Source organism: Periplaneta americana, chromosome 4, assembly GCF_040183065.1.
Source record: "Periplaneta americana isolate PAMFEO1 chromosome 4, P.americana_PAMFEO1_priV1, whole genome shotgun sequence".
In the NCBI taxonomy this organism is placed as follows: Eukaryota; Metazoa; Arthropoda; class Insecta; order Blattodea; family Blattidae; genus Periplaneta; species Periplaneta americana.
Window position 1 is genome coordinate 182,335,149 of NC_091120.1, and position 27,411 is coordinate 182,362,559.

Below are 27,411 nucleotides of genomic sequence, written 5' to 3' on the forward strand. Positions count from 1 at the left end.
TGAAATTAATATCTTTTACTATAAATGCCAGTAAATATTTGTTTAAGCTAAGAAAAGGATCAACTGGATAATACCCACGGCAGAGCAATGTCGATAGTCGATGTTACTCGCTGGCCACTAGTCACCGGGCCGTACCGAGCCATGCCAAACAAAACACAATCGAAATGGTGGTAGTAAAATTCGCGACTATATTCTTAAATAATTCACTGCATTAGTCAAGTGCAAGACTTCTGGCTTCTGTTACATTCAAACAATTATAAAATACGATAATTTAGTCCAGGGAGCATCCGTTTTTGATGCAAAGATAATTTGTTTGGCTTGTTTCTTAAATGAAATTACGATATGGCGTTCCTGTGCTTAACATTTAATAAAAAAAGAAATATAGCAAAACTGTTTTGTCCTGAGACTCTCATCTAAGTCACGTAATAGGTCACGTAATCTACTTCAATATATTTGCGCAAATATATCTTGTAGCTAACAGTGGTGCTATCTCTCAGTAATGTTCAGAACGAAGGAGGTAGAGAGAGAAAATAAACAAATTTCTCCCTCCAACAACGCCACACACCAACGTCGTGTTCTTATGTTGGCGAGATTGTGTATTTACTTAAATTTGGTGCTAAACGTAACGGCACGGTTCAAAGATACCGTGGGAATTCTCCAGTTTAGCGCAATAAATTTATATTTTACACAATATATACGTACAAATAATTCGTTTATCAAAACCTATCCCATTGTAGTGAGGTTATGAAATGCAAGTCTTTTACGAACTTCACATAAAATGTGTTTAAACTAAGAGAATGTTCTTTCTACATTGTATAACGTTATAGGGGCATATTTATATTACATTACATCTTTATTATTTAATAACCCCATGCCTATCTACTTGCAATTCGACCTTGCTTACTCATTCACGTAATGTAATAGATGTAGCTAACAGAAGAAACTACTCGATCTGCTGTACGTTTGGGAACGAAAATGCACTGCCTGGTCATAACTGACACATCTATAGTGCACAAATATCTACTTTCAGCAAACTATTCTGTGCAAAATGTATCATAACTTATCTCATATTTATAAGGAAATGTATGTTATAAACTTACTATTAACAACATATATCCAAAGGAATTTTGTTGATAACTATAAATACTATTAATTCAACACTCCTATGACTTAAACTACAAATTCAAGAGCTTACGAAAATTAAACAGGATAAAATCATTCATCCATCAGCAATGAAGGTCATAATAAAATGATGTAGTCTACTTAACTTCTGTAAAACATATCACAAAATCAACTTACCCTCTCGAAGGCTTTGGTTCTTCAGGTTGTATCTGTAAAATCAAAACATTATTATTAATTTTCAAGTACTATGAAATGAACTTATATGTAAAGGCCTATTATTTTTGTTAGTTGTTTGTGTGAATTTTTAACTGTAATGTAAAGTTGCCTTAATACACTTCTACCATTTAATTTTTTACACAAAAACAAACATTAAAGTGATTGAAAAAGAAAATGTTTTCATTATATAACAAAATATCTACCAGCCTCAGAGATGTGTAACATGTGACAGTCAAGCAATAATAAAGGAGTGGATCATCACAAGAGAAAATGAGCATATTTTTTAACACATCAAATAGAAAAACTTTAAATGTAAATGAGAAATTCACTGAAACTTCAATATCCTCTCATGCCACACACAAGACTGACATCTCATTTGAATTGCGTTATTTCGTGATCAAATGAAAATTAAAGAGTAATAACTTTACAGATATATATGTGGCACATATTAAGTGCATAGGCTATAATGTGTACCTTATAGAATTATATTTTATAATACATCAAATCAGCAAATGAATTTCTTACTTATATTTAAAGTTTGCTGATTTGTTGTGTTAAAAAATATAATTCTGTAAAGTACACATTTTTTATTACTTACATATTAATACTGAAATAATGTTATGTGCCATATTAATTTTTATATTCGGGTATGTAAATAATGATGCACAATTGGGCCAACACAAAAAATTATCTTCGTACACAATCTATGTTATATTCATATTGGTTTGGAGTGATTTATTAAAGAATGTATCCAAGACAAGACTAATTTAGACACGTCAAACGAATTATCCTTACACCAAAAATGGATGCTCCCTGGACCAAATGATCGTAATTTAATTAATTGCTTCATAATTTCACCTGGTATTTTATGAGGTTGTTATGACTGACCAAGTACATAAGGATTCGAGCTCAGAGGAGTTGAGGTCAAGGTTTGCGATGATCCACAAGCCATAAGTTGTGCCAAAGATGTGGCTTTAGTAATAACAGTATGGAGTGTTGTGTATTACATGGAACTGTTACCTATTAAGTAGTTACATAACTTTCACAGTGACCACATTGTGTCTCTAGAGTGGTGTGTTACATTTTTCAGGTAATTTTAAATTATTTAAGTACGATTTTTCTCTAGTGTGTGGGAGGATATCGAAGTTTCACCATAAATTCAAATAAACTTACTACAAAGACATCAAGATAAACATATTTCGTACCAACACACATACATAATGTACAAGCGATAGCAACATGCAAAAATGTTGAGAAAAAATGTAAATCAATTGAATGCAGATCATTTTGTTGTTGCAATGGAAGAAATAAGTAAAATATATGTTCTCTTGGTTGATTACTGCAGTTGACTGATTAATTATTTATTGAACAATGTCACCGATTTGTTCTACTCTATTGACGTCATTGTGTTCGGAGTTTCTTCATGTACAGGACATATATTCTGTTACTGTCATCTTACATCTATCTATAATAATTATTTATGTCTTATAGCTGCTCTAATATCTTATATGATCGACTCATTAACAGAATCAATATTCTAGTCCGAAAAACTTTTTGAACTTCTTGAGGTTACTTATAAATTGATTTATATTTGATTTTATGTGACCATGAGAGCCTACAATAATTTTATGTTTTGAATCTTCGGCCCGTTACACAGTTATCCGTATGCTACGCGCTACGGACTACGGATCCATAGCAAAATACCTTACACATATGGGAGCTTACACAGTTCTGCGTACTGTACGCATCCGTAGGATCCATACGGACGTCCCGCTAGGCGCTACAGACTACGGAGAAGACATGAATACCTTGGACAAGTGTGGGCTTACACAGTCATGCGTACTACGCATAGCGTAGCGGCATAATAAGCAGTAAAATTCATGTTTGAAAGCATTATGACTTTTGATACGCAGCTGTTATCAGTCAATTAGATAGAAGACAATGTTTCTGGGATCCTTTTTGTGAATAATACAAAAATAGAGGCATCAGAAGTTGTGGCGTGATACGTGTGACATTATATTGAACAATTTTGAAGAAATGGACAATAACACACAATGAAATGCAGATGAGTGATGAAGATGAGAGAAGACATGGCAGAAGTTCCAGAAAAAAAAATCTTCCGTTGAGGATAATTTAGTTAGCTGTTAGGACATTTTTCAGAAGTAGAAACTACATTATTGTATGGAAACACAGTCTTTCGAATACAAAACATGAACCATCCCCTTTTATTCCGTCCTTCCCATTCACATCACTTACTCAGTCTGTTCATTTGCCATTTTTCAGTGGGCTAATATTCAGAAAAATCGTACTTCAGAATACACAAATATCAGTTCACATTGCCACACTGGAAACATTTCCCAACCAGAATAACAGTCTTCCTTGATGTCAATTCTCTGATCTCCATCAACCTCCAAAGATCCTCCAAAGATACTCTTTCACTCACAGGAATTTACCTATTATGGGCAACACACTACTGTATATAATATATATATATATATATATATATAAAACCTCTTATCTATAAAATAAGTTAAGGAATATTTAATTAAGAGTATCTAGTCAATATAAATATTTACTCAGTGTATTTAAAACACATTTAATCTAAATCAGTGATTCTCAACCGGGAAGGGGGCTGCAGCCCTGAGGGTGACAGACCAACTGGTAGTGGGGTGCAATGAAAAAAATAATGGTGGTAATAATAATAATAATAATAATAATAATAATAATAATAATGATAATAATAATAATAATAATAATAATAATAATAATAATAATAATAATAATAATAATAATAATATAACAATTTTAAAAGTTGTTCTTTGAAAATTTTATTATCTGACAATTTTACATTAAATTAAAACAAGCTAATTAAGTTTTTTCTTTTTGAATTGATACCAAATTTCATATTACTACTTTGTATTTCTACATTTTACTCCACACCTCAGGCCAGGTAGCCGCACTAAAGCAATGTGAGGAAAAAAGAAGCCTCAAAATCAAAAAGGTTGAGTAACATTACAGTAGTCCACCGCTGTGGAGTAATGGTCAGCATGTCTGGCTATGAAACGAGCGGGCCCGGGTTCAAATTCTGGTTGGGACAAGTTATCTGGTTGGGGTTTTTCCGGGGTTTTCCCCCAACTAATTGAAGTAGAATTGCTAAGTAACTTTCAGCATTGGACCTCGGACTCATTTCGCCATTATTAATTCAGATATCATCATCATCATCATCATCATCCATACACGGTGCAGCGTGCTGTACTTGTACATGAGCGCGGCAGTTCGGCTACCCAATCATTCACAAGAATAGGGTGGTAAGCACAATAAGCTTCAGGCTGCAGTGTAAGCCTTCGAGTTCCTCCCCCGTACAAGAGAAAGGAAAAACATTACAGTACATTCTACACAATCTACATCTTAGACTTAGAGGCCAGCACTAAAATAAAGTGAGGAAATGAGAAAAGATGAGAAACTTTGATCTATATAGATTATAACAAATATAATTGATGGTTTTGTAATTTGTTATAATGAACAAGAAATAATAAAATGTCGATTATAAATAATTTATTCATCTGAGTAATTTTTATCACCTTATGTTAACAGCAAACCGCTCGGTATGACATAATTATGTAGATCCAGTTCAAGCTGCATTTATTGTAATTTTTCCAATTGTTCATCAAACGATTGAATAAACATGTGCAATTAGTTAAAGGAACTTTCTTTCGATCTCGCGCAAGTCACTATGTAGATTTATAAAAGCTTCCTTCAGGATTTTTAGAATTAGTAGCGGGTGAACACAATATTGTCTATTATGCACTTTTTTTAATACAAATAATGTGCAGCCAAAAGCTTTCCTTGAAGCATGCTCATTTTGAAACAAACAAGCCGACTGATATAATTAATCTGCTACGGATTTGCTATGCGTGACTGTGAAAGCAAACTGCCTACGGATCCGTAGTGCATACTGCGTAGCATACGGATGACTGTATAACGGGCCTTCCACTCATATATTTTCACAGTGATATATTGGATCTAATTGATTTCTCTACTGTCTTATCTACAGCAAGGTTATTGAAAGTGTTGTTCTTAATCCAGCAGATCCCTTCATTACCTCCATCTCACTATTGTAGATATGAGATGTAACAGATCAGTTGTGTAACTGTGAGAAAGACAATGAACTGTTTTCGTTTGTTTAGCTGTGAATGGTTCTCATTCTGAGCATCTGTTGTCAAGTTTGGTTAGTGATAGTGTTTTGTTTAGTTTTATGGTCTACTCAACATGATTTTACATGCTTATTTGTCTCAAGTTTGAAATCCACGAAGCAAGTTCTTGTAAAATCAATCAATTAAGTCACTATAGGAGGTGCTCTATGTCATTGCCACTCATTGTCACACATTCTTCAGCCCCATGGCTCTGAGAATCATATAATGCACACTTACTACTCTTGAATTTGTTGACTTTCATTGTACACACGCTCCTGAAATATTTATATGCTATCGATGGGTGTGGCACATACCAAAGTCTTTAAGTATTTCCATAGCCATAAATCCAAAAGATTAAGGTGAGGAGATCAGGGAGACCATACTTCTGGAACTCCTCGACCAATCCATCGATCATGAAATGTCTGGGTTAAGTATTGTCACATTATGTGCCCCATCGTGCATGAACCATGGTCCTTAATGCACTGCAGAGGTAAACACAACCAATAAAATTGTGTCAGTGAGTCCAAACAGAAAAGATAGTCTGCACCACGGAATACTCTACACAAATAAGGTATCTTGGAAGGCACTGTATTAAATTTAGGACCTATGTTTATTAGGCTCTGTTCATTTATGTCGAGAAATCTACCCACTCTCAAAACATACAAACCTTTGTTTCAATAGTTAAAAGACATTAAACAGGAGAATGGGTAAAATTTTTACACATTCATATGTATAATTTAATGAAGATCGGAATATGCAAATTTTAATATAGAGTGTCATTTAAAAAAAATTAAGTTTACTGTCACACACTGTGTGCCCGAATAACTTTTTTCGAACACTGTATCATATTGTATAGTTTATCCCCAAATTGTATAAAACTTTTTTTTTGTAAAATTAAAATTTATGAACTTATTAGCAATATTCCACACTTATTGTTCACCATGTATATACACAGAACGTTATTTATGACTTGCAAGAATTAGAAAGTTTTTATTGTCTCCTGTAAAATATGTTTTTTTGTCACATGTCACCTTTTTGCATCTTCTGAGTCAAATAAAAAAAGCTTTGTTATTTCTGGTTGCTATGAACCACTCATTTTAATGTTGGTATCATTAAAATGCGACAAAATATAAACAGGCCCACTAAATAATACAAACCTTTTTTAAAAAATTACAAATAAAGTAAGTAGGGAGTACAAATTTCATCTGGACTTAATTTCAGAACATTACAATGACACATGAAAAATTCAAACTCTGATTACTTTTCAAAATGTTCCCCAGCTTATCGATACACTTCTGCTACTAATCATGAAGCTTTTTTATTCTTCCTTTAAAGAACATTTCTGGTTAATTTTGCAGCCAATTCCACACTTCTTTCATCAACAGGTCATTCATTACACATGCTTTGCTCTCTAAGCATTTCTTCAGAGGTCAAAACATTCACACAGGGATAAATCTGAACTGTATGGAGAATGTATCAGCACTTTGTACCTAAGTTCACTCAGTAAGAGTACCTTGTGCGATTTTGTGCAGTTATGATGGAGGATGACATCTTCATTTTCTTTTAGAGTCAGTCACAGAACCTGTTTTATTAAACTTATTCACTAACTTTAATATTGCTTTTCCTGTTAGGACTGGATTGTCATAGAAATTTACGTCTAAATGCTTGTCTTGTTCTGGCACACAACTTTCTATAATTGATGTACATCTTCAAAATGAATATATGATGATCCATTGGATGATACTACTGTGCTCTCTAATGAACTCTCACTCACGACTGACTACAGACGGAAAGAGCACTGTGATTTCAGGGAGGGGAATGCCAGCAATTGCATGGGGATCGGGCTACTGACCGACCAAACAATATTTAAACCGCCTACACTGTACCTACATTTGCTAATACAACCTTGCTTTAAACATGAATACTTTTAACCTTGTCTTTTCTTGTCTTTAAGCATTTCATAATAAAATAAGAACAAACATTTCTGCATTCATTTCATCACAATTGGTTTTCAAATTCTGTCTATATTATACGAAAGTTTTCTGTAATGTTGCAATTTCGGTACTCATCTATCCATATGCCACAACTGTCAGAAGCCTTGATATTACTTTATCTGATTAATTTAGTTTCTTAACTTTATAGTGTTTTAGGAATGTAAACCATGTAACAAACCATCCTACTGTCATCATAATAACAAAACATTTCCAATCAAGAATGTAAAGAAGAAAAGGAGGATATCTGAAAGGAAATTTGGAACTTTTCACTGGACATAACAAGTAACTTATACAAGTAAATGCCATCTTGTAACTGTATGTTATAATAGTGGTCAATTATGATTGCCATGCAAGTTGACACGTCACTATCATGGATAAATATATAATAGGATGTGAAACTGTGGTCAGCACCATCTGGATTTGGGAGTCTGAAATAAGGTGATCAGCACCCAATGTCGTAGGTGGTGAACATTAGAACTAGGTGTTGGGTACGTTACCCAGAATTCTCGATTTATCCGTTCAAGATATTGCTGTACGGGAGAGTCGAGGAGCCGAGATGACGGATTGAAACTTGCTAATAAGTGAACATAAAGTGATACGTTTGTGTATAAGCAGTGTATGTTAAACAGTGATGTTTATGGACATTGTAAAAATAGTGTTGCTGAATGTATTGTAAAGTAATAGTAATATAATAAATTGAACTATCTACGTAGTTCTTGCAGACTTTTCCATTGTGCTGTACAATAAATACCCAAAGAATACAATCTCAATTATCTAACCTTTTGCTTTATTTTTTGTCTCTGTCTGGTTATATTTTAATCGGGTAGTGTAAAACACATAGTATCTTTTATCTTCCTGTTGGCTCTGGTAAGAATTTTCAGTAGAAGATGCTGTGAGGAATAAAAATGTAAATGTTTTATTTTAAATTGGGTTAGTTTTGAATATCGATGAGGGTGGGAGGGAATACTTTCTGCACAGTTTAACATTTTCGTCACCAGGTGTGCTGCTAAATGCATGGAGTAATTACTCTTTTCGCTATTTGGTGCGCTGCTAGATGTAATAACGCCCCTCCCACAAACAGATGGCAGCAAGATCAATTTCTACAACAGCGCCTCTAACTTAGTATGTGTTACGAGAAACTCAGTAAGTTTCGCATCCTATTATATATTTATCCATGTCACTATGAAGAGATGCAAAGGCAGTCTATTTGAAAATATCACGCCAGCTACATCCTGAAATGACTGAGGTGTAGCCTATACCAATGACAGACAAACTGGTTTGTGTATTTATAAACATAACAACTGTACATAAAAATAAGAGGAAGAGAAATTCTGAAATGATAATACAATAATATTTATTGTTATCAACATCTGGGGTGCCTCCACAGAAATTCTGTAATTTTATACAGCCAACTTTAAGTGTAACAACAGTTGTTCTCTCTCTCCTAAATATATTACAAAAGGAACTTATATTTTTTAAATGTCTTTGTGTCCAATGCATGCATTATGGTACTGTAAATGGAAATGTAGCAAATCAGGCTAACAAAAGTTTTTCAAGCATACAATGTGATGAAGTCTTGAAACACGAAGCTATTATCTATAAATAAACTGTGCATAATTAAATAAAAATTGTTTATATGTCTACCTACATAAAAATACATGCAATGTGTTATATAAAAATTAAAATAAACGTAATACTGGTTGCTGTTGATAAAATGTATGTCACAAATCTGGCTTTCAAACATACTGTAAGTATATTATTTCATATTGTACTTATGTGAGAGTAAAGAACAGACTCTGTCAGAAATGTAGGAAAGGTAAGTGGGAACGAGGATTTTGTACTGCTATTGAACCTGAAGATATCGGTTTTGACAAAAAAAAAAATAATAATAATTAAAAAAACCACACACGCACGCACATGCACACACACACAAAGAAACAGGCAACTTTTCTTTTAATAGAAGTCCAGTCATCTTGGGTTTTTCTTTAGTTTGTTAACAACATCTCAACATCTTGTGGAGAACCTTGATGTCACAATGGATGTCAAATCAAAAGTGTTATGTACATGTATGTGAATCATTTCGATGAAATTATAGATAACAGAATTATATGCTGTCAATGCTTAAAAACTCAGTAAAAATGCTACAACTTATCACATTGAGGAGAGGGTCTGGACCCGATGGATTCCCCCCCCCCCCCCAAATCGGTGTGCCCTTGGTGTCATCTGTGTTTTTCTTTTCCTTCTTGTTGTTTTTTCACTGTTTTAGGCAAATTAGTTATATTTCAAGTACCTCTGCATTAAAAATATATATTGTTCTAAGTAAATTATAAAATAGATTCAGTATTGTATAAGAGCTCACCTAGAAAATGAGTTATGAAGAATTTGTGATGAGAAAGGAGTCTATTTCATATGGGTTCATAAGTTAGATTTTCGCATTTGAATTAGTTTTGTAACCAGAAACATTTCCTTTTACAAATCAAAATTGTATCTGATTCATCATCTTCAATGTTAAAAAAATTGTAGTTGTATACTTGGTATCATTAGAAAATACTGTAGTTGTATTATTTTTCTGATTTTAAGCATTTTTTATATTTCTCCGTGCTTTTTTAAGTAGCACATTAATTCCAATTTCAGCAGTTGAACTTTTATTCATAATCTTAGTATTAGTTTTTTTTTTTTTAATTAACAAAATATCCCTCTCAAAATTGTAAGATGTCCCTCGACTATTTTGGTATCTTTATCAGTGTGCCAAAATTTGAAAACAGTAGAAATATAAGTTCAGACTTCAAATCCTGGCGAGCACATTTCTTCCATTCATCTAAAACCCATTTTTGTTGAATGTGTGTCTTAAGAGTCCAATGACTATATTTTTAAGACATAATAGTTTCTATCATGATGGTAATATCATAGTCTAATATATACAGTCACGAAGCTTGAGTTGTGAGGGTGCTAGGAAGAATAGACTGTGCCGATACTATTTCGCATTGTCTGTAATGAGGCGACAGTAGCGATCCTAGTGGTTAGCAACTATCTATGGATGCATATTTACTATGTATTGAGCTTCGTGACTGTATATACTAGATTGTGGTAATATCTTCTCGTAGTTATAGAATTCCTCTATTGCTTTTATAGCATAGTGACTGACGTCATCAACAGATTTGTACTCCTCTGATCAGCATTCCTTCTTCCCAGGCAAAGATAACTCTCCATCAGTTCCTGTTTCTTTTCAGATGTTCACCACCTTGTTTTGGCTATTCTTTCAATTACCACATATAATGGGATAGGTAATGCCTTTTCAGCTGTTTTTTGTCTCCTGATCAAATGCCTTTACTTGCTACAAGAGCCATTATGCGAATTTCTGACATTATAGCAAGAATTAAAGAACACTGGGATACAGTCGGCAATAGTACAACATTATACTCAAAAAGCAAGGGTTTACAGAGAAGTAAAAGCAAACACAAAAAAAAAAAAAATGGATAAATAGGAGATGATGTTGAGAGTTAAGAAATAGCACAGATGCAGGTGAAGAAATTTTCTGAGACTTTTATCCTACACTATGTCACATTCTTTTATATTCTTTCATTTCGCAAACTATATTTTTGTCATTATTTGCTGTAATGTGCAAATTAACACAAGTGTCAGTGCTCTAGAATTAAATGTCCAAACAGTGTCGCTTATAATGTGTGCAAAATTCAAGCAATATCCAAGTGTGTTTGCCATATCTTACCGTGATATCATCCACAAGGAAGTCAAACTGAAAAAATTAATTGCCAAATATTAAATAGTATATATTTCTTATAACCCCAATTAGTTAACACTGTTTCAATATACACAGGTTAACTTATCTGGACTAATTGCATTCATAACAAAACTCCATACGCATATGTAACGTCTTGGATACAACTTAGTTGAATTATTTAATACAAGATAAACATTAAACCTCTTGGAACACCATACGTGCGTCTCTTTGTACTAGATGTGAGGTAATTATTTAATCAAATTACTCTTTATGCACCGGTATCTCAGCAGTCGGCAAATGTAGTACATTTAGTACAAGTAGAACACAACTTCTCAACCTCCACCCTCTAGTTCACCTGTACCGGTAGGGTTAGTTGACATTTAGCATATGAGGTGAATGAGATCACTGTACAATGGTTGCAGATATAAAAATACCTACCACTATAGTATACAGTATAATCAAATATTAAGAGTTGCCTAAAGAAACAATATTTAGACTAATACTTATCCAAGAATTTATACGAAAATTAGTATAATTGAATGTATCGTTAATTCTGTTTTAACATAATATAGAGTATAACCCAATGAAGCAATGAGCGGGCATGAAGTTATGATATAAGAAAAATTTGACATTGAATCAGTGAGGTGTGATTGGAAGCTTCTTTGACCGGTGCTGCCAATGTTTACTGGTTAGGAGTTACATGAAGTGGGGGTGAGGGTGAGGAAAAGAAAGCTTGTTTTGTCCTTGAAAGATCCTGAAAAGTTCACCGCTTTATCTTTGATTAGTGAAAGTTTCAGCCTGTTGAGTGAGGCAGTGTTAAGTGCTTTAGGCAGATTATTGTATGCGTAAAAATGGACGAAAAAAAAAGGAACAACTTTTAATTTTAAACCAGAAAATCAGCTTTGGAGACCTACGAACTTTTAGAAACAGCTTTCGGGAATAAGTATGTATGCTTTAAAATAGTACAATAGGTTTAAAGATGGCCGAGAATCAGTCGAAGATTATCAAGATTGGCCGTCCACTTCAAGAACTGACAACCTTAATCAGAGTTCGTGGTTCCTGACTTAGTGTGTTCAAACTGTCGACTTATTTAAAGGAAGAAACCAGAAGATGAAAAAAATAACAATTCATACAGCAACACTATGAATGGCAACATTTACTTTTAAAAGACACCAGATATTCCTTTCTTGCACTCACTGAAGAGAAAAACAAAGCCTCAGTTATCTTATGAAAAGCTGGTAATTTGTTAGAAAACGTTGCTCAACATGACGCACATCAATAACATCATCAAGGTTCAGTGAGAGGTTAGGTTTTGTATGCTGAAGTTTTTGGTATGCCTTGCATAATAAGTTTCTTGGTAAGTACACACTTATTAGCTTTTAAGGCCTGCCATTGGTCCCTATCCTAAGCAAGATTAATCCAGTCTCTACTATCATATCCCACCTCCCTCATTAATATTATCTTCCCATCTATGTCTCGGCCTCCCCAAAGGTCTTTTTCACTCCGGCCTCCCAACTAACACTCTGTATGCATTTCTGGTTTCGTCCTTACGTGCTACATGCCCTGCCCACCTCAAACGTCTGGATTTAATGTTCCTAATTATGTCAGGTGAAGATAGGTAGGATATATACCAAAAAAAAGCCTGAATAAACCAAACCTGTTACTGATCCTCGATGATGTCCGAATTATCGAAAAGCTGCTGTTATTAAAAGCTATGCATTATTAAAGTAAAGGTAAATTGTTTAATCTTCGCACAGAGAATACCTTTAAACTCCAGTAGTAGCTGTCGTGATATGATGCATAGTCATCTTCATTAGTTCTAGTTGATTTTTTTAAGCTTGCAATATTTGATAAATAATTCAGTAGGCCTAATTTAAGAAATCGCTAACTTACAAAAGCACAAGTTAAAGTTGTCATCTTCTCTTAACTCACTCTCAATTACCAATTAAAATTTGGTCACAATACTCGGGTAGCTCAATTACATAAAAATAAGTACTTATATTATACTAAATGTGAGACAAGTATAATATTGCACACATCATGGTAAAATATGGTAATACGACAAACTTAGAAAGAGAAATAGTTTGTACTTTGCAAGACTTGAAACATCAACAGACATACATTCCTACATAAATGAAAACAGTTATTATCAAATCCTTCAACATTTTTATGTACATGACAAATTAAAAGTAATATCAAACTATTTTTCATATTTAGGAGAGAGTGTATTGTACAGAGAGGTTCCCATTACACAAAGACCAATACTTACAAAACATTAGCCTACTGTTATTATGTCTGCAACAAAAATAATGATTAGTTTGTGGTGCTATGAGGCTTGCGTCAGCCTACAGTACTTCATACAACAAATACAGAATAATCTTTTTCGGTACCGGTACCTACATTTCCTTTCCCCCCCCCCCCAGATTTGTATTGAATTTAATAAAGAATGTCTATAAACTTATTTCTTATGAAGAGTATAATATCATGTGCAGCATGAAGTAGTCCACAATAATAGAATAAAATTGCTTGCAATTAATACAGACAAAAAAGAACTGTCATAACTTTCAATCAAGTTAAAACATAACATGCAGTCACAATAATTACGAGCGATGCACCAACACTTGGGCTGCCTTATGCGTATAAACATATTGACAGTAACTATCGTTCAGAATTCGTCATTTATGCATTATCAATATAACACAAAACTATTTTCACACTGCTACGATGCATGTTATGCAATGTTTGTACAGTATATACAACAATGAGATACAAAATAAGAAATTATGAATCTCACCTCAACATTATCCTCCCCTTGAAAGTACATAGTTCGCTGTGAACGATATGGTCTGAAAAAGACAGGTAAATTTCACTGACACCAGTTATCACTTACATTCTAACGATTATAAATGCATCCTTCAATACAAAGATATCACTTCATTATATGATATTGACGGCGGGAGAATGGAGATATCATGATGCTTACTTGGTGTTTTTGATGTTAAAGCAGCGACCAAAGCACGTTCCCATGGTAAGCTAGACCAATGGTCCAGCAGGCTTTTCCAGAGCCTTGCAGCACCATGGAAATTTTACAAATTCAAAATATTATACGTAAGCCGCACCCATGTTATGGTACAAATTTAGTATCTGCCATTTTCAAAAGTGCGATCGTAGAGCCGTCATCTATTATACGGTACATTTTGACAACACTTGTAGATTTTCATTTGTCATTCTATGAAAATTATATGAGTCGTTGCATTTGTGAGACAGAAGAGTAATTTTGTACAACACATTGTAATATCACGTGAGATATGACAGACAGTGACGACGATTCCCCACAATTGTCGAAAGAAGCATTAGCAGCACTTCAGGAATTTTATGCCCAACAAACAGAAAAAGATGAAAAACTTAGAAGTATTTTGGAAGGAAGAGAAACTGTAACACAAGATGTTCAGTTTGATGAAGATTGGGTATGTAGCTATAATACTTCAAGTCTAACGTGATGTTTCATATAGTAGTGTGAATGACGTAACAATGGCGACGGAACATGTACGCAACAATAATAATTAGCTTTATTCTAAGAATAATGGACATACAGATAGCACAAAAAGCATAAGTATCACAATTTTAGTAAATAATTTATATTCATAACAGAATATCTACATGCCTTAAATTACAAACAATTTCGAACAAAAGTTGACTATTTAATTAAAAACTGAAAGTACCGGTTCTATATGGAAAAACTTTAGTTTATAAATTTATAATACCGTATTCATTACATTTGCCCTAACACATTGAATTATGTGAGAATAAAATTATTGTTTAGATGTCAAATAAAAAGTTAAAATGATAACAGTCCATTATTGCTGTAATGAAATAATGGTGTCGCTTCACGAGCCATAAATGTGGTAAAAAAAAAAAAAAAAAAAAAAAAAAAAAAAAAAAAAAAAAACATTGTTTTATGTTACGAAATTATTGGAAATAAATCTTTGACAAGAATTTACGTATTTATTTCAGCAACTGAGTCAGTTTTGGTACGATGACGAAACTGCAGCTTTTCTAGCAAAAGAAGCAATGCGGGCAGCTGGTCCCAATGGAAAGATAGCTCTTATCTCCTGCCCAACACTGTATCAGAAATTAAAATCCGAGAAATGTGAAAATCAGGGTAATTATGTTATCACCATCATCATCATAGTCAACAAGTTGTAATTTACAACACAAATCAATTAATTTGCAATGATTCTATTTTACAGTAATTCTATTCGAGTTCGACAAGAGATTTGCTGTTTACGGAGATGATTTTATATTATATGACTACAAATCTCCGTTGGATATTCCTCGCCACTTTTCTGGAAACTTTGATGTTGTTGTTGCCGATCCACCATTTCTATCTGAAGAATGCCTTACTAAAACAGCAGTGACTATGAAATTCCTCGCGAAAAATAAAATTATGTTGTGTACAGGTTTGTACACACGAGTTATTTATTGCATGAAGCTGTTGTTAAAAGTAATATGCAGTCTTGTAATGATGACATTATGAAGGTGAAAGCACTTAATATCTGCAATTTAATTTACTTTTTCAGGTGCCAAAATGGAAGATCTGGCCAGTAGGTTACTGAACGTCAGAAAATGCGGATTTGAACCACATCACAAGAATAACTTGGCTAATGAATTTTATTGTTATGCAAATTATGACATGGGTAGTTAGTTTGAAATTATTTGTAATGTAAATTATGTGAATTTATGCAATAAAGAAACAATTCAGGTTAGATTTGAAGTTGTTATATATTTTGATCTTGAGTAGTTGGTTTCTCATACAGGATGTTTAGTAGTCGTTTGTTTACTCACTGCTGCCAACCAATTTTATAACTAGTAAACAAGTATTTAGAAATGTCTGAGGAAGAACTAGAATTAAGGGATTTGGTGGCGCAAACATTAGAAAATAATGGAGTATTATCAAGAATTAGGGTAAGAAAAATATCGTTTCGTTTATACGATATCATAATATGGGCAATAGCCTCGGTTACGTTAAGTCCATTCGTTTCTTTAAACATTTCGGCAGATAATTACATATTAGTTTTGCATTAATTTCATTACTGTGTTCAAATATATACTGAAGTAGAAAAGAAAGTAATTTTAATAGATTTTCCAGCTACTTACATAAAAGATGACTCATTAAATTTGAACAACATGTATAAAAAGCAGTCCACCCTAACCTATTAATACAGAAATACACGCATAATTTGTTCACAGGCGGAATTGCGAGCAAGCGTTTTTTTAGCACTGGAGGAACAAGAATCTGTGATGGTATGTTACTTCTGTGTATGCTCCATTTTCGTCATATTTCGTGAGACATTCACTCATTTGAATGTTTTCTTTTGCAGGAGACTGACCAGTTTATAAACAAACCCCTGAAAGCTTTTCTCAGCACTAACGAAGGGGCACTTGCTGCTTCTTTAGTTCGTGAATTTCTTGAATTCTTTAAATTGGATTTTACACTCTCTGTGTTCGATCCAGAAACAGCTCAAGGAAAATACTATAATTATGGCGGAAGATCGAAATTAATGAAAGACCTTAAAGTAGACAGTATTAATGGTTTGTATTGCATTGTGTGGGTCCAGTTCTTATGTAGCCTATATTTGCTTTCATGTTAGTATTGTAAAATCACGTTTTATTCCTTGCAGGTAAGAAAGGGCCATTACTGGCACAGATATTACACATAGCCCTTAGCCAGACTGTTGAATCTTCTGATGCAGTTAAGGTAATACACAAAAAGTTTAGTGCGCTATAATTAATTATTCTGTAACACTACTGTTACCGCGACTCCTTACGTTTCTAATGAAGCACGTGAAAGGTTCAGGGCCAGAGATTTTGTGTTCATTGTTGATGAGCGCAGAAGGAACTGTTCATTTAATAAGATGACAACTGAGCTAAGGATCTTGTAGCATTACCGCCTTCACTTGCTTTGTGGTGCCATGCCACTAGCAGGTAGAATAAAGTTCGGCGAAACTTCAGTCCTGCTACACACAATACGTGACAGAAAAAAACTTTAATCTTTTAAAATAACCTCAAAATTGCAACACTTCAGAGACATGATGTAGGCCCTAATGATTACAAAAGCTGTAAACCTGCTCAAATACTTTCGCTTTTTATATACCAGACTGATCATTTTCTCTGACTTTTTACAGCAATAATCATAACGCAGTAATACCACCATATTTTTCACTATGCAGAGGAAAGTGGATGTTATGACGATATTGGGGAATCATAACGGTATCTCACAAAAGCATTCTTCAATATGGTCCAAGGCAAATCTCCTATCTATAATCTTTTTGCTGTAAGAAAAATCCTAATCCTAATGTAAAAAAATAGCACGTGACTGAAGTGAGGCTTCATTGGCCTCAGCTTGGCGCCATAGATTCTCAGTACCTAATCCTGCCCACTGTTGTACATTCTGTTTCATGTTAAACATTTCCAGTTACTCATCAAGTAGACCTAACCTCACTACTATGCATTAGTGTGCTTAGGAAACTTTCACTTTATAATTACTGCAATTAAATTATTTTAAACTTACGTGTACGGTCAATCACTGCCAGACAAATGAGTTATTCCTTCCAGGATGCAGAAACCATACTACAGCACCACGTGCTTATGTAAACAACTACGAGCTCAAGTGACGTCATCTTGTTACAAGAACATACTACCTCGATATTACTCTTGGTATTCATCCGCGTTCATAATAAATAACAAAATATAAAAATAGCTTTTCTTTTACATAGCATTTTACATATAAGTGAAGTTATATGTTACATCGTATTTAACAACTAGAATTCAATTTTTTATTTTCAAATAATACAGGATTAGGGTTTCCAAATACGAACTATATTTTCCTGCGTCATGTGAGTGTTTCGACTGGGAGCCAATCACGGGTATGACAGCAACGTGCTTGTGTTTACATTAGGGTTTTTCTTACAGCAAAAACAGTATATGTAAGGCATACCAAAAGCCTGAACAAACCAACTCTAATGTCACTGGATCATTTATTTTTCTTGCCAGATATTCACAGCACTGTGACACTGATTTCAGGAGCTCTCTACTGGATATATCATTCCAGAATTCTTTTTTTCGGCAGTTTCTGACACATAGGCAGCTGATTATTTTAATATCAGTCTTTTTTCACATTGATTGGAACTGCATTGTCTGGATACACAAGGCACACAGGCAGAGCAATATTTCGATTTTGAGACAGGTGAAATGTGCTGAAGTTAAAGCCACCAATATACTTATAGACAGTAAACAATCCTTTCTTCTCACTTCCATAGACAAACTGGTTAAATGTACATGCAATGAATAAAATCTTACAGTCTCTTACAACATAGTGAGGAGAGGTTTATACTGAAATGCAAGTATTTTTATACAGTGATGGCCACCATGATTTAAAATCTAGCATATCTGTTCGTTGCACCTATTGTACCAAAAAAATTTCCAACAAAACAAAATATGCATGGTGTGTGAAACAGCTAATAGTGAACTTTCGAGTGCAGAAAGAACTGCAGTCCTGGACTCCTGCACTCAACCAGAAATTCAATCCCATGTTTTCAACATTAGATCTCTGTTGTTGTTTTCTAATGCCAGGCATTTGACAATAAATTCATTTGACCTCTTGCACGCCAATATTTTTCAAAGATATTGTCATGGTCAGCCACTGACGCACAGATTTTGAGATGTTCTGAATCCATTTCTTGATTTGAGTTGCACAATGGACAGTTAGGAGACTGATATATTCCAATTCTATGCAGATGCTTGGCCAAACACTCATGGCCTGTTGCCAATCTAAATGCAGCTACAGACGATTTGCGTGGTAAATCAGGAATCAACTGTGGAATATGATACAGAGAGCTCCATTTTTTCCCTTGAGATTGTGTTATCAAATTTTGTTTGTTGAAGTCTAAGTATGTAGATATAATAAACCTTTTCACAGAGTAATACGTAGATTTAGTAACAGGTCTGTAAGTAGCAGTGCTGCCCTTCTTTGCTAAAGCATCCGCATTCTCGTTTCCCAGGATTCCACGATGGGATGGTATCCATTGGAATACAATTCTTTTATTGAGTGTTATTAGTTGAGATAGCATTTTATTGACTTCTGCTATTTGAGACGAAGCTATGTGTCTAGAGACTGTAGATTGCGGTATTTTCTATGCACAAAGTTGAATATACCTCCAGAGATTCAGAATCTGCTCATAACTGAATTTCACAAAAAAAAAAAAAAAAAAAATGTGACTCAGGTCCTTTCTGCAATCATTCATTCATTTGTACTGTTAGTGTTACTGATTTATATGTATTCGTCCCGAGAGCTTCTGCTTCATTGTCTACTCCTTGAATCAGTTAAATAATCGATGAAATCTTAATCAATTTCAGAAACTTACAATATCTTGTAGTTACTTTACAGTGCTTGATTTTTATTTCAGGATGAAAATAAACCAAACAGCGGGAAAAGTATTGCTACAATCGATCCCTTGGCTCAGAACGGTGCCTTAACAGATAATTCTTCAAACAGTGCCTCAGGGGAGAAGCCTGCAATTCCATCCAATGTAAATTTGTTACGATCTGAAGTCACAACTACCAAAGAAAATTCTAATAATGTTCCACTGGAAACAAAGCCTGTTAGTTTAGTACCAGAAATATCAAAACAGATTGGTGATACAAACAAGGTGCCTAGGTTGAAGGAAATTCCATTGCCTGTAGCATCTGAAGAAAACTCGCCAAGATCAGTATCTTCAGAGTTGGAGGACGCAAGTCAGAGCAGTAAAGAGTCAAATAGGAGCAAGACAGGTTCTTCACAGATCACGCCACGCAACTCCCTAATTGTGGAGCCTTCGCCAACTCACACCAAGCCCGAGTCACAGGTGAGGGACTGAGCATCAGAGCAGCAAGCAAACTCCAGATCACAAGATCCTGGGTTGTAGTTCTTGCACCACTGTATTGGAATGTTTTTACGTAATTTATTAACTAGCGGACTTGTGTTAATTATGTAAGTCTGTGTGGCTTACAGCCGTTTCGGTGCTTCATCACACCATCCTCAGAGCCTACTAGATCTCGGCGTCATCTCGAACTTCTCTGCCTGTTATGTGGGTGCGTTTGATTGTTGAAAGGTGTTGAATAGTGGAGTCAAATAGTGTGTGTGTACTGAAATTGATCTGTGTGTTGAGAATTTGATCAGGGTGTGTTTTAGTGTGTTTGTATATTTCTAGTGTGTTGAGTTTCTGGTTCTTGGGTTGTATGTGTAGGATTTCCATGTCTGCATTTATGTTATTGTATGTATGGTTAGCATTGGTTATGTGATCGGCGTATGTAGATGTATTGTGTCCTCTGGTTATTGCTTTAATATGTTCTTTGTACAGACAGACCGTCAGATCATTCCAAACACGCTACAAAGAACACATTAAAGCAATAAACAGAGAACATAATACATCTACATACGCAGTGCTAACCATACATACAATAACATAAATGCAGACATGGAAATCCTACACATACAACCCAAGAACCAAAAACTCTACACACTAGAAATATACAAACACACTAAAACACACCCCTATCAAATTCTCAACACACAGATCAATTTCAGTACACACACACACACTATTTGACTCCACTATTCAACACCTTTCAACAATCAAACGCACCCACATAACAGGCAGAGAAGTTCGAGATGACACCAAGATCTAGTAGGCTCTGAGGATGGTGTGTTAAGCACCGAAACAGCTGTAAGCCGCACAAACTTACATAATTAATACGAGTAAGTCCGCTAGTTAATCAATTACTTATATTCAAGTGTTAAAAGTAGTGTACGCAAGAATCAAAATGAATGTTTTTACCTTCAGTAGCTTTGCAACGCTTTGTACAGAACCATAAGACATACTTCCATTTGTCCATTTCCTGTGAAAGACTAAGTGATTTTGTAGAAGTATTTTACAACTGATGTCTGTTGCCATTCAGATTTTCCTGGGTGGACGACAGCACACCTTCTTCTGTATATTATGGTATTATACGTAGTTTATTTAACAACGCTCACAACTGCAGAGATTATGTCAGCATTGCTGGTATGCCGGAATTTTGTCTCGCAGTTCTTCTTTTACATGCCAGTAAATCTACTGGTCCTGCGCCGTGGCCTAAGGCATCCTGTCTAGGACTCGCGTTACGGAATGCACGCTGGTTCGAGTCCTCATGGGGGAATAAATTTTCTCATGAAATTTCGGCCAGTGTATGGGACTGGTGCCCACCCAGCATCGTGATGCACTTTGGGAGCTACGATAGGTAGCCAAATCCGGTTGCGAATGCCAGCTATAACGGCTGGGAGGGATCATCATGCTAACCACACGATACCTCCATTCTGGTTGGATGATCGTCCGCCTCTGCTTCGACATGTGGGCGTGAGGCCAGCAGCCAGCTGGTCGGTCTAGGCCCTTCACCAGCTGTAGCGCCACAGATTATTATATTATTTTTATAGTAAATCTACTGGCATGAGCCTGTCGCATTTAAACACACTTAAATGCCATCGATCTAGGCCGGGATCGAACCCACAACCTCGAGCATACAAGGCCAGCGCTATACCAGTTTATGCTACCGAGGCCTTCTTCTGTCTTTCTTATCTGTGGCAGTTTCTGCCTATTGAAATTTGTTCAAAAGGCATGAGCCATTGAAGTTATTTGGGATATTAAAGCATCATGTACAACATTGGAGGCAATGAAAATATATATTTTTTTTTTGTTTTCCATTTCATTGAATAGATTTTCTTTAATAAAAAAATTTAAATGTCGCCAATACATCACGACTTGGGACCCAAACATGAGGACGTGAAATTCGGCCTATCCCTTTAAATTTCTTCTATACCTGGTAAGGTTTATCTTGTCTCAGTAGCAATAAAAGCAAGTCCCTACAGATGAGGGTGGAGATTATAGGAGGATTGTAAATTTTCAGGATTCCTTTCAAAACCTTATTATTGTACAGACTGCCGGAACTTTGTTTCTTGAAAGACAAGCTCAGTGACGGAACTACAGTACGAAGAGAGATATTTTGTTATTTTATTTTGTGCTACAGAATGTATCAACTAGTCCCTTCCGCCACTGGATGGATGGACGGCACCGCTCCACTCCCCCTTTCGTCATAACAATACAGACGAAGTAAGACGTATCTCCTTTCTCTCTCTTTTCACAGTGAGACAAGATACATCACACAGCCTTTAGTCACGCCCACCTCGACAAGTTAGCCATTCATTTCCCGTAATTTATATTTTGAACGTTTCCCTTCATAGCTCATACATATTTGAGATAATTTAATGAAATTTTCTGAGTGCCTTTTCATAGAGAAAAAAAAATGACCTTTATCACTGTCTATCTTTACAATTTGTTTTATAAATTCTTTCAAGGAAAGAAATTAAGAAAGCATGATAAATTAGTGAAAATATGAGGTCTGATCAAAAAGTTTCAAGACAGTTTTGACAATGGAGATACTTACAGGATAACTAGTGCTTGCCTCCTTCCGAGTACTCTCCCCCTGATGTAATACAGGTCTGCCAGTGTCCCTGCCACATTTCAAAACATCTTTGGAAGTCACTTTCCTGGAGACTAAACAGTTCCCTTGTTGCATTCTCTTTAATATAGGAATGTCATCAAACCTACGCCTTTTGAGTTTTTTTTGGACCAGATGTTTTTTGGATGGAGAAGCCACAATAGACCGATGCATTGTCATGATGAAGGATCCAACTCTGATTCTGAAACAGTTCGGGACACTTTCTGGTTTGAACTGACCGAGGGCAAAAATAAAATCCTCAGCACGACTTGCTCTGGAAGGGAAATACAAACCTGTCCCCCCCTGATAGAGGAATCCAGTAAAAATTTATTCGCCATTTCTCTCGTGTTGAATTTCAACACTGAATAACCTCTGCAGTAGAAAATACAACAAAAAATAAATTTCAGCAATGAAATGTAATTTCAACATTGTAAATACTGATTTTTATGTACAGGATGCTTCAAATTCTGAATCTTCACAAAAAATGAATAGTAGCAAGACTGATTCTAAGAAGAAGAAACCTCAACAGACTAGTAAAAGAAATGTAGACCCTGTTGCAAAACCTACAGCAGGCAGCACGCTATCTTCTCTTGGTAACCTGCCCCCTCTGATGGGAGTTAACTTCTCTGCAAAACAACCTCCTGCAACCCTTCCTGGCATTAATCAACAAAAGGACATGCATCAAATTAAAGCTATGATTGACCTAGGCTTGGGTATGTACCATATGCAAATGTTACTATTGTCTTGACTTGCTTGTGTAATGTGTTTGAAATTAGCTAAATATGAATGTGTTCTTGTATGTTCATCTTCAGAATCTCAAGACAACTATGATGAAGATTTCCATTCATCTGCCAGCAACAGTGCTAGGGAAGATCGGACAAATCAAGGCACTGATACTGAGATAGAAGAAGAATTGGCCTCTGGCGTAGATGATTTGCTAAGCTCGGCTTCAGGAGTGAGTATTGGCCAAATGAGAGGAAAGCAACATGTAACAATACCTCTCAAATAATCCCTATAGAGTTCAGAGGCTATTACAATGTCACATTCGCATCCATCAATTACGAACTCTTACATATTCATATAATAAAAGCTCAGTTTTTGGACGACTAGAAATAGAAAACAATATATATAAAATAACCGAAATTCGTTGAGAGTACATGAATTTGTCACTTTGAAGCAATTTCTCAATATAAGCAGTATACAAGTATAATTATTAATTTAACATTTGCAATCTAGCTTCGAATATCTGATTCTTACAACTCTGCTTTATAGTCTGTAAAAAAAAATCAGAATAGCGCGTCTTCATTGTCTATATCGAGTTTCCTAGACTTTATAAACTGGGCAATTATATACAGTGTTCCAAAATGATGGTAGCACTAGCGTATAGGGAATTACAGTATAAATATGGATACTTAGGGTGAAACCTAACCATTTTCCTATTAGTACATACAGTAGCGTGCAAATTAATCCGAACGTAATTACTTATGCAAAAACACTCAAATGAGATAAAAAAAGGATCTAAGACATACCTCAGTAATCTATGTAATCTACCTCTTGTTCCTAATAACAGCTTTGAGACGATTTGGCATGGATTCCACTAATTTCCCACAAATATTCATTTTTTTCATCGCGAAACCATACACCAATGAGGGCAGAAATCATCTTCTCCTTTGTAGAACAATCCATTTTTTGCATTCTTCTTTTGCAAATTGACCACAAGTTCTCAATGGGGTTGATGTCGGGTGAGTTGCCTGGCCAGGGGAGTACCTGAATATTCTTGTTGAAGAATTCTGTAGTTTTTCGAGATGTATGGTATGGTGCCAGGTCTTGTTGGAACACACCTCTGCCATCCGGAAATGATTTTTGCAGCTGGGGTACGATTCTGGTTACCAATAAGTGAATATATTTGTCAAAATTCATCATTCCCTTGATAGGTATTAATGCTCCAGGCCCTTCATGTGTAAAACAACCCGAAAACATTACTTTAGGCGGGTTATTTGGGTGCTTGTTGGAGATGAGCTGCTGTTACTTTTTCGGATCCTTTCCGTACGTAAGAAACACGGTGGCCGTGGACCTCGAAATGAGACTCATTGGAAAAAAGTACATTCTTCCAGTCATTCACTGTCCAGTGTTGATGTAATTTTGCCCACATTAAGCGTTTTTTCACTTAACAGGGTTATCAGTTGCTTCTTAATAGGCTTACGAGCTCTTCGTCCAGCTTCCAAAAGCCTACGCCGCATTGTTGTGACGTGAATATTCGCCCCAGTGGTAGCCATTAACTCGCGGGTTAAGTCGACAGCAGGTAGTCTAGGATTTAATTTACTTTTCCTGACAATTAAACGATCATCTGCAGGTGAAGTCTTCCTTTTCCAGCCATAGTTTCCTTTTTTCTGGGGTGTGATGGATCCAGTCTCCCTGTATCGTTTTATGATCGAATTAACAGTAGCCAAACCGATGTGACATTCTGCAGCAATTTGCCTCTATGTCATAGAAGAATGCTCTGCTAATGTTATAATTTTAGACCGTTTTCGTGGAGTTGTATCCATTTGTGAAGATGACAGAATGTACACAGGATTGCAGTATTAAGTCTTCAACACAACTGAAATGCTTATAAGTACAAAACGACAGGCAAAATGTCACATATTATAAAAAAAAATAATGACAGACCTTCAACAATGGAATTACACGTACTATAGATGTCAATTAAAGCGGTATGAGCAGCTGTGAGGCCAACAATGACAGAAAATGTAAAAATATGTCGTGTTCGGATTAATTTGCATGCTAAGTTGAATTTTCTTTTACCAGCTTTGTTTCGAATTTCGGGTAGGTACTGACAAATACTACAACTGGCAGTTATTTTCCAACTGTTATGTTGGCAGCAAGAATTTCGGTTTGGAGTAGAAGGAAACTGAAAAAATTGAAAGTAACTAGGCTTGTGAATTAATAATTAATTAGTAATACCGGTATTAATATTAATATCAATACATAATTCCAATTCAACACTATATTCAAGTAAGTATAATTAAATAAGATTATAACCTATAGATCTACTTGGTATAAAACATGCACGTGGCTATTGGATAGAAGAATATTTCACACTTCAATGAATTTCTTTCGTGTTTAGGTTTTTATTAAAATGTCCAAGAGAGGTAATAGTATTGTTGCGACTTCTACACGAAAGAAAGTGCTTGCCATTCAAAGTACTTACACTTCACGAGGTTATAATTAATATGAAGGCCTATAATGTACTAAAGAAAGAATACATTAAAAAAGAAATTATGCGCACAGAGACAGGAATTATAACGAGAATAACAACATTATTAGGAGTAAGAATTTTAAGTAGGCTATACATTTCAAAGTGATATTCTCTTTTCGGAATTCGTACTAATCATTTCACGTGATCAAACAAAATACATTTTTAGGTTAGATCTCGTTAACTGTAAACTGTTTAGTCAAAGCAATGAATTTCATTTTGTCAGACAAAATACATTTTAATATTAGAGCATACTAATCTACTAATTACCAACATAATATATGAGAGGTCCAGGAGGAAAATATACTATTTCGGAAATTATTGAACCATTTAGAAAAGGCCTCCCAACATAAAGATGAGATGTGGTAAATAAATATTGTTAGGCTTATTTCAGTAAATAGCATTGTGATTTTCTGGTATTAGTTGGCAACACTGAAGAGATGCCAAATTAGTCTTTTAGGAACTGCTCTTACGTGATCTTCACTATAGACACAATGCAAATTCCTAGAAATGAAAGCCTCAAATTATAATTAATAATTAACATGGGCACACATTGCTTTGTGAGGGTAATTTAGATGGGAGTGGCAACAGTGTTCAGTACACATGTTAAATGTCAAACATCTTCTTTCACAGCTGTTATGTCTACAAAGTATAACTTAACTTACCTTTTAATATCCCTATGTTATTCCACAGATGGATGACATGACAGCAGATGCTACCATCTCAAATCTGAGTGGAGTGGCTGACTACATAGAAGACGTGAAGTGAAATGAGTTCCCAGCAATAGAAGCTTCTGCCAAGTCGTGTGCATGTTCAAACTTCAGGATATTTAATTTGTACAAGTTACGTGCTCTGTGTAAATCTGAATTTGTGTTAATTTATGTAATGAAGTTTTACTAATAATTACACAATCTATTATATGATAATGTTTGTTATATTTAATAATAAATTCGACATTTCTTTTATGGTGGAAAACAATCTAAAAAAAACTTAGTTTTCTCTAAATAAAATTCATTTTACAGGATAAGACTGTACAAACAATGTCTTGCAATATGGATTTAAAACTGGAAATCCTAAACACACAATTTTTTTATAGGCAATGTCAAGCTGTACAAAAAACAGTTGAATTGATTGACTTCTGTCCCAATACACCACAACAATGTTCGACCCACTAACTTACTTCACTAATTACACTTCATATAGGTTTTTTTGTTTCTACAGTCGATGTCTTTCTCGTTGAAGTCTGCTACTATATGCTTTTGAAACTAAATTCCATGCATCCATATACCGATCCATACACATTGCGATGCATTTCTGTAAAAGAAT

At 34.9% G+C, this 27,411-nt stretch overlaps 3 protein-coding genes across 4 annotated transcripts in view; 2 read left to right on the forward strand and 1 right to left on the reverse strand.

The window, feature by feature from the left end:
- Positions 1-14,484, reverse strand: part of LOC138698496 (uncharacterized) — a 34,715-nt gene extending 20,231 nt beyond the window's left edge. Inside the window, exons 1-3 of one of the 2 annotated variants that reach the window (XR_011331881.1) lie at positions 14,248-14,483; positions 14,059-14,110; positions 1,300-1,331 (exon numbers count right to left, since the gene is read on the reverse strand). The gene's annotated coding sequence lies outside the window, so the exon portion shown is untranslated. Of the gene's footprint in view, positions 1-1,299; positions 1,332-14,058; positions 14,111-14,247 lie in introns of both variants that reach the window. The other variant, XM_069824463.1, reaches the window with a different exon arrangement.
- A 10-nt stretch (positions 14,485-14,494) lies between these two features.
- Positions 14,495-16,030, forward strand: LOC138698495 (EEF1A lysine methyltransferase 1). The gene is made up of 4 exons (XM_069824462.1): positions 14,495-14,731; positions 15,279-15,426; positions 15,515-15,724; positions 15,845-16,030. The coding sequence occupies exons 1-4, from the start codon at positions 14,573-14,575 to the stop codon at positions 15,967-15,969; spliced, it is 642 nt and encodes a 213-aa protein (XP_069680563.1). The 5' UTR covers positions 14,495-14,572; the 3' UTR covers positions 15,970-16,030.
- A 20-nt stretch (positions 16,031-16,050) lies between these two features.
- On the forward strand, positions 16,051-27,048 carry LOC138698494 (centrosomal protein 43-like). Its single transcript, XM_069824460.1, has 8 exons — positions 16,051-16,229; positions 16,515-16,568; positions 16,646-16,856; positions 16,946-17,022; positions 19,730-20,167; positions 23,287-23,545; positions 23,645-23,787; positions 26,779-27,048. The coding sequence occupies exons 1-8, from the start codon at positions 16,152-16,154 to the stop codon at positions 26,851-26,853; spliced, it is 1,335 nt and encodes a 444-aa protein (XP_069680561.1). The 5' UTR covers positions 16,051-16,151; the 3' UTR covers positions 26,854-27,048.
- Positions 27,049-27,411: the final 363 nt, after the last annotated feature.

Coding starts and splice junctions, on each gene's coding strand:
- LOC138698495 (XM_069824462.1), top strand. CDS start 14,573: ATGACAGACAGTGACGACGATTCCCCACAATTGTCGAAAGAAGCATTA. Junction 14,732..15,278: donor TTCAGTTTGATGAAGATTGG/GTATGTAGCTAT, acceptor TATTTATTTCAG/CAACTGAGTCAGTTTTGGTA. Junction 15,427..15,514: donor CGAGAAATGTGAAAATCAGG/GTAATTATGTTA, acceptor TCTATTTTACAG/TAATTCTATTCGAGTTCGAC.
- LOC138698494 (XM_069824460.1), top strand. CDS start 16,152: ATGTCTGAGGAAGAACTAGAATTAAGGGATTTGGTGGCGCAAACATTA. Junction 23,546..23,644: donor TATGATTGACCTAGGCTTGG/GTATGTACCATA, acceptor GTTCATCTTCAG/AATCTCAAGACAACTATGAT. Junction 23,788..26,778: donor TGCTAAGCTCGGCTTCAGGA/GTGAGTATTGGC, acceptor GTTATTCCACAG/ATGGATGACATGACAGCAGA.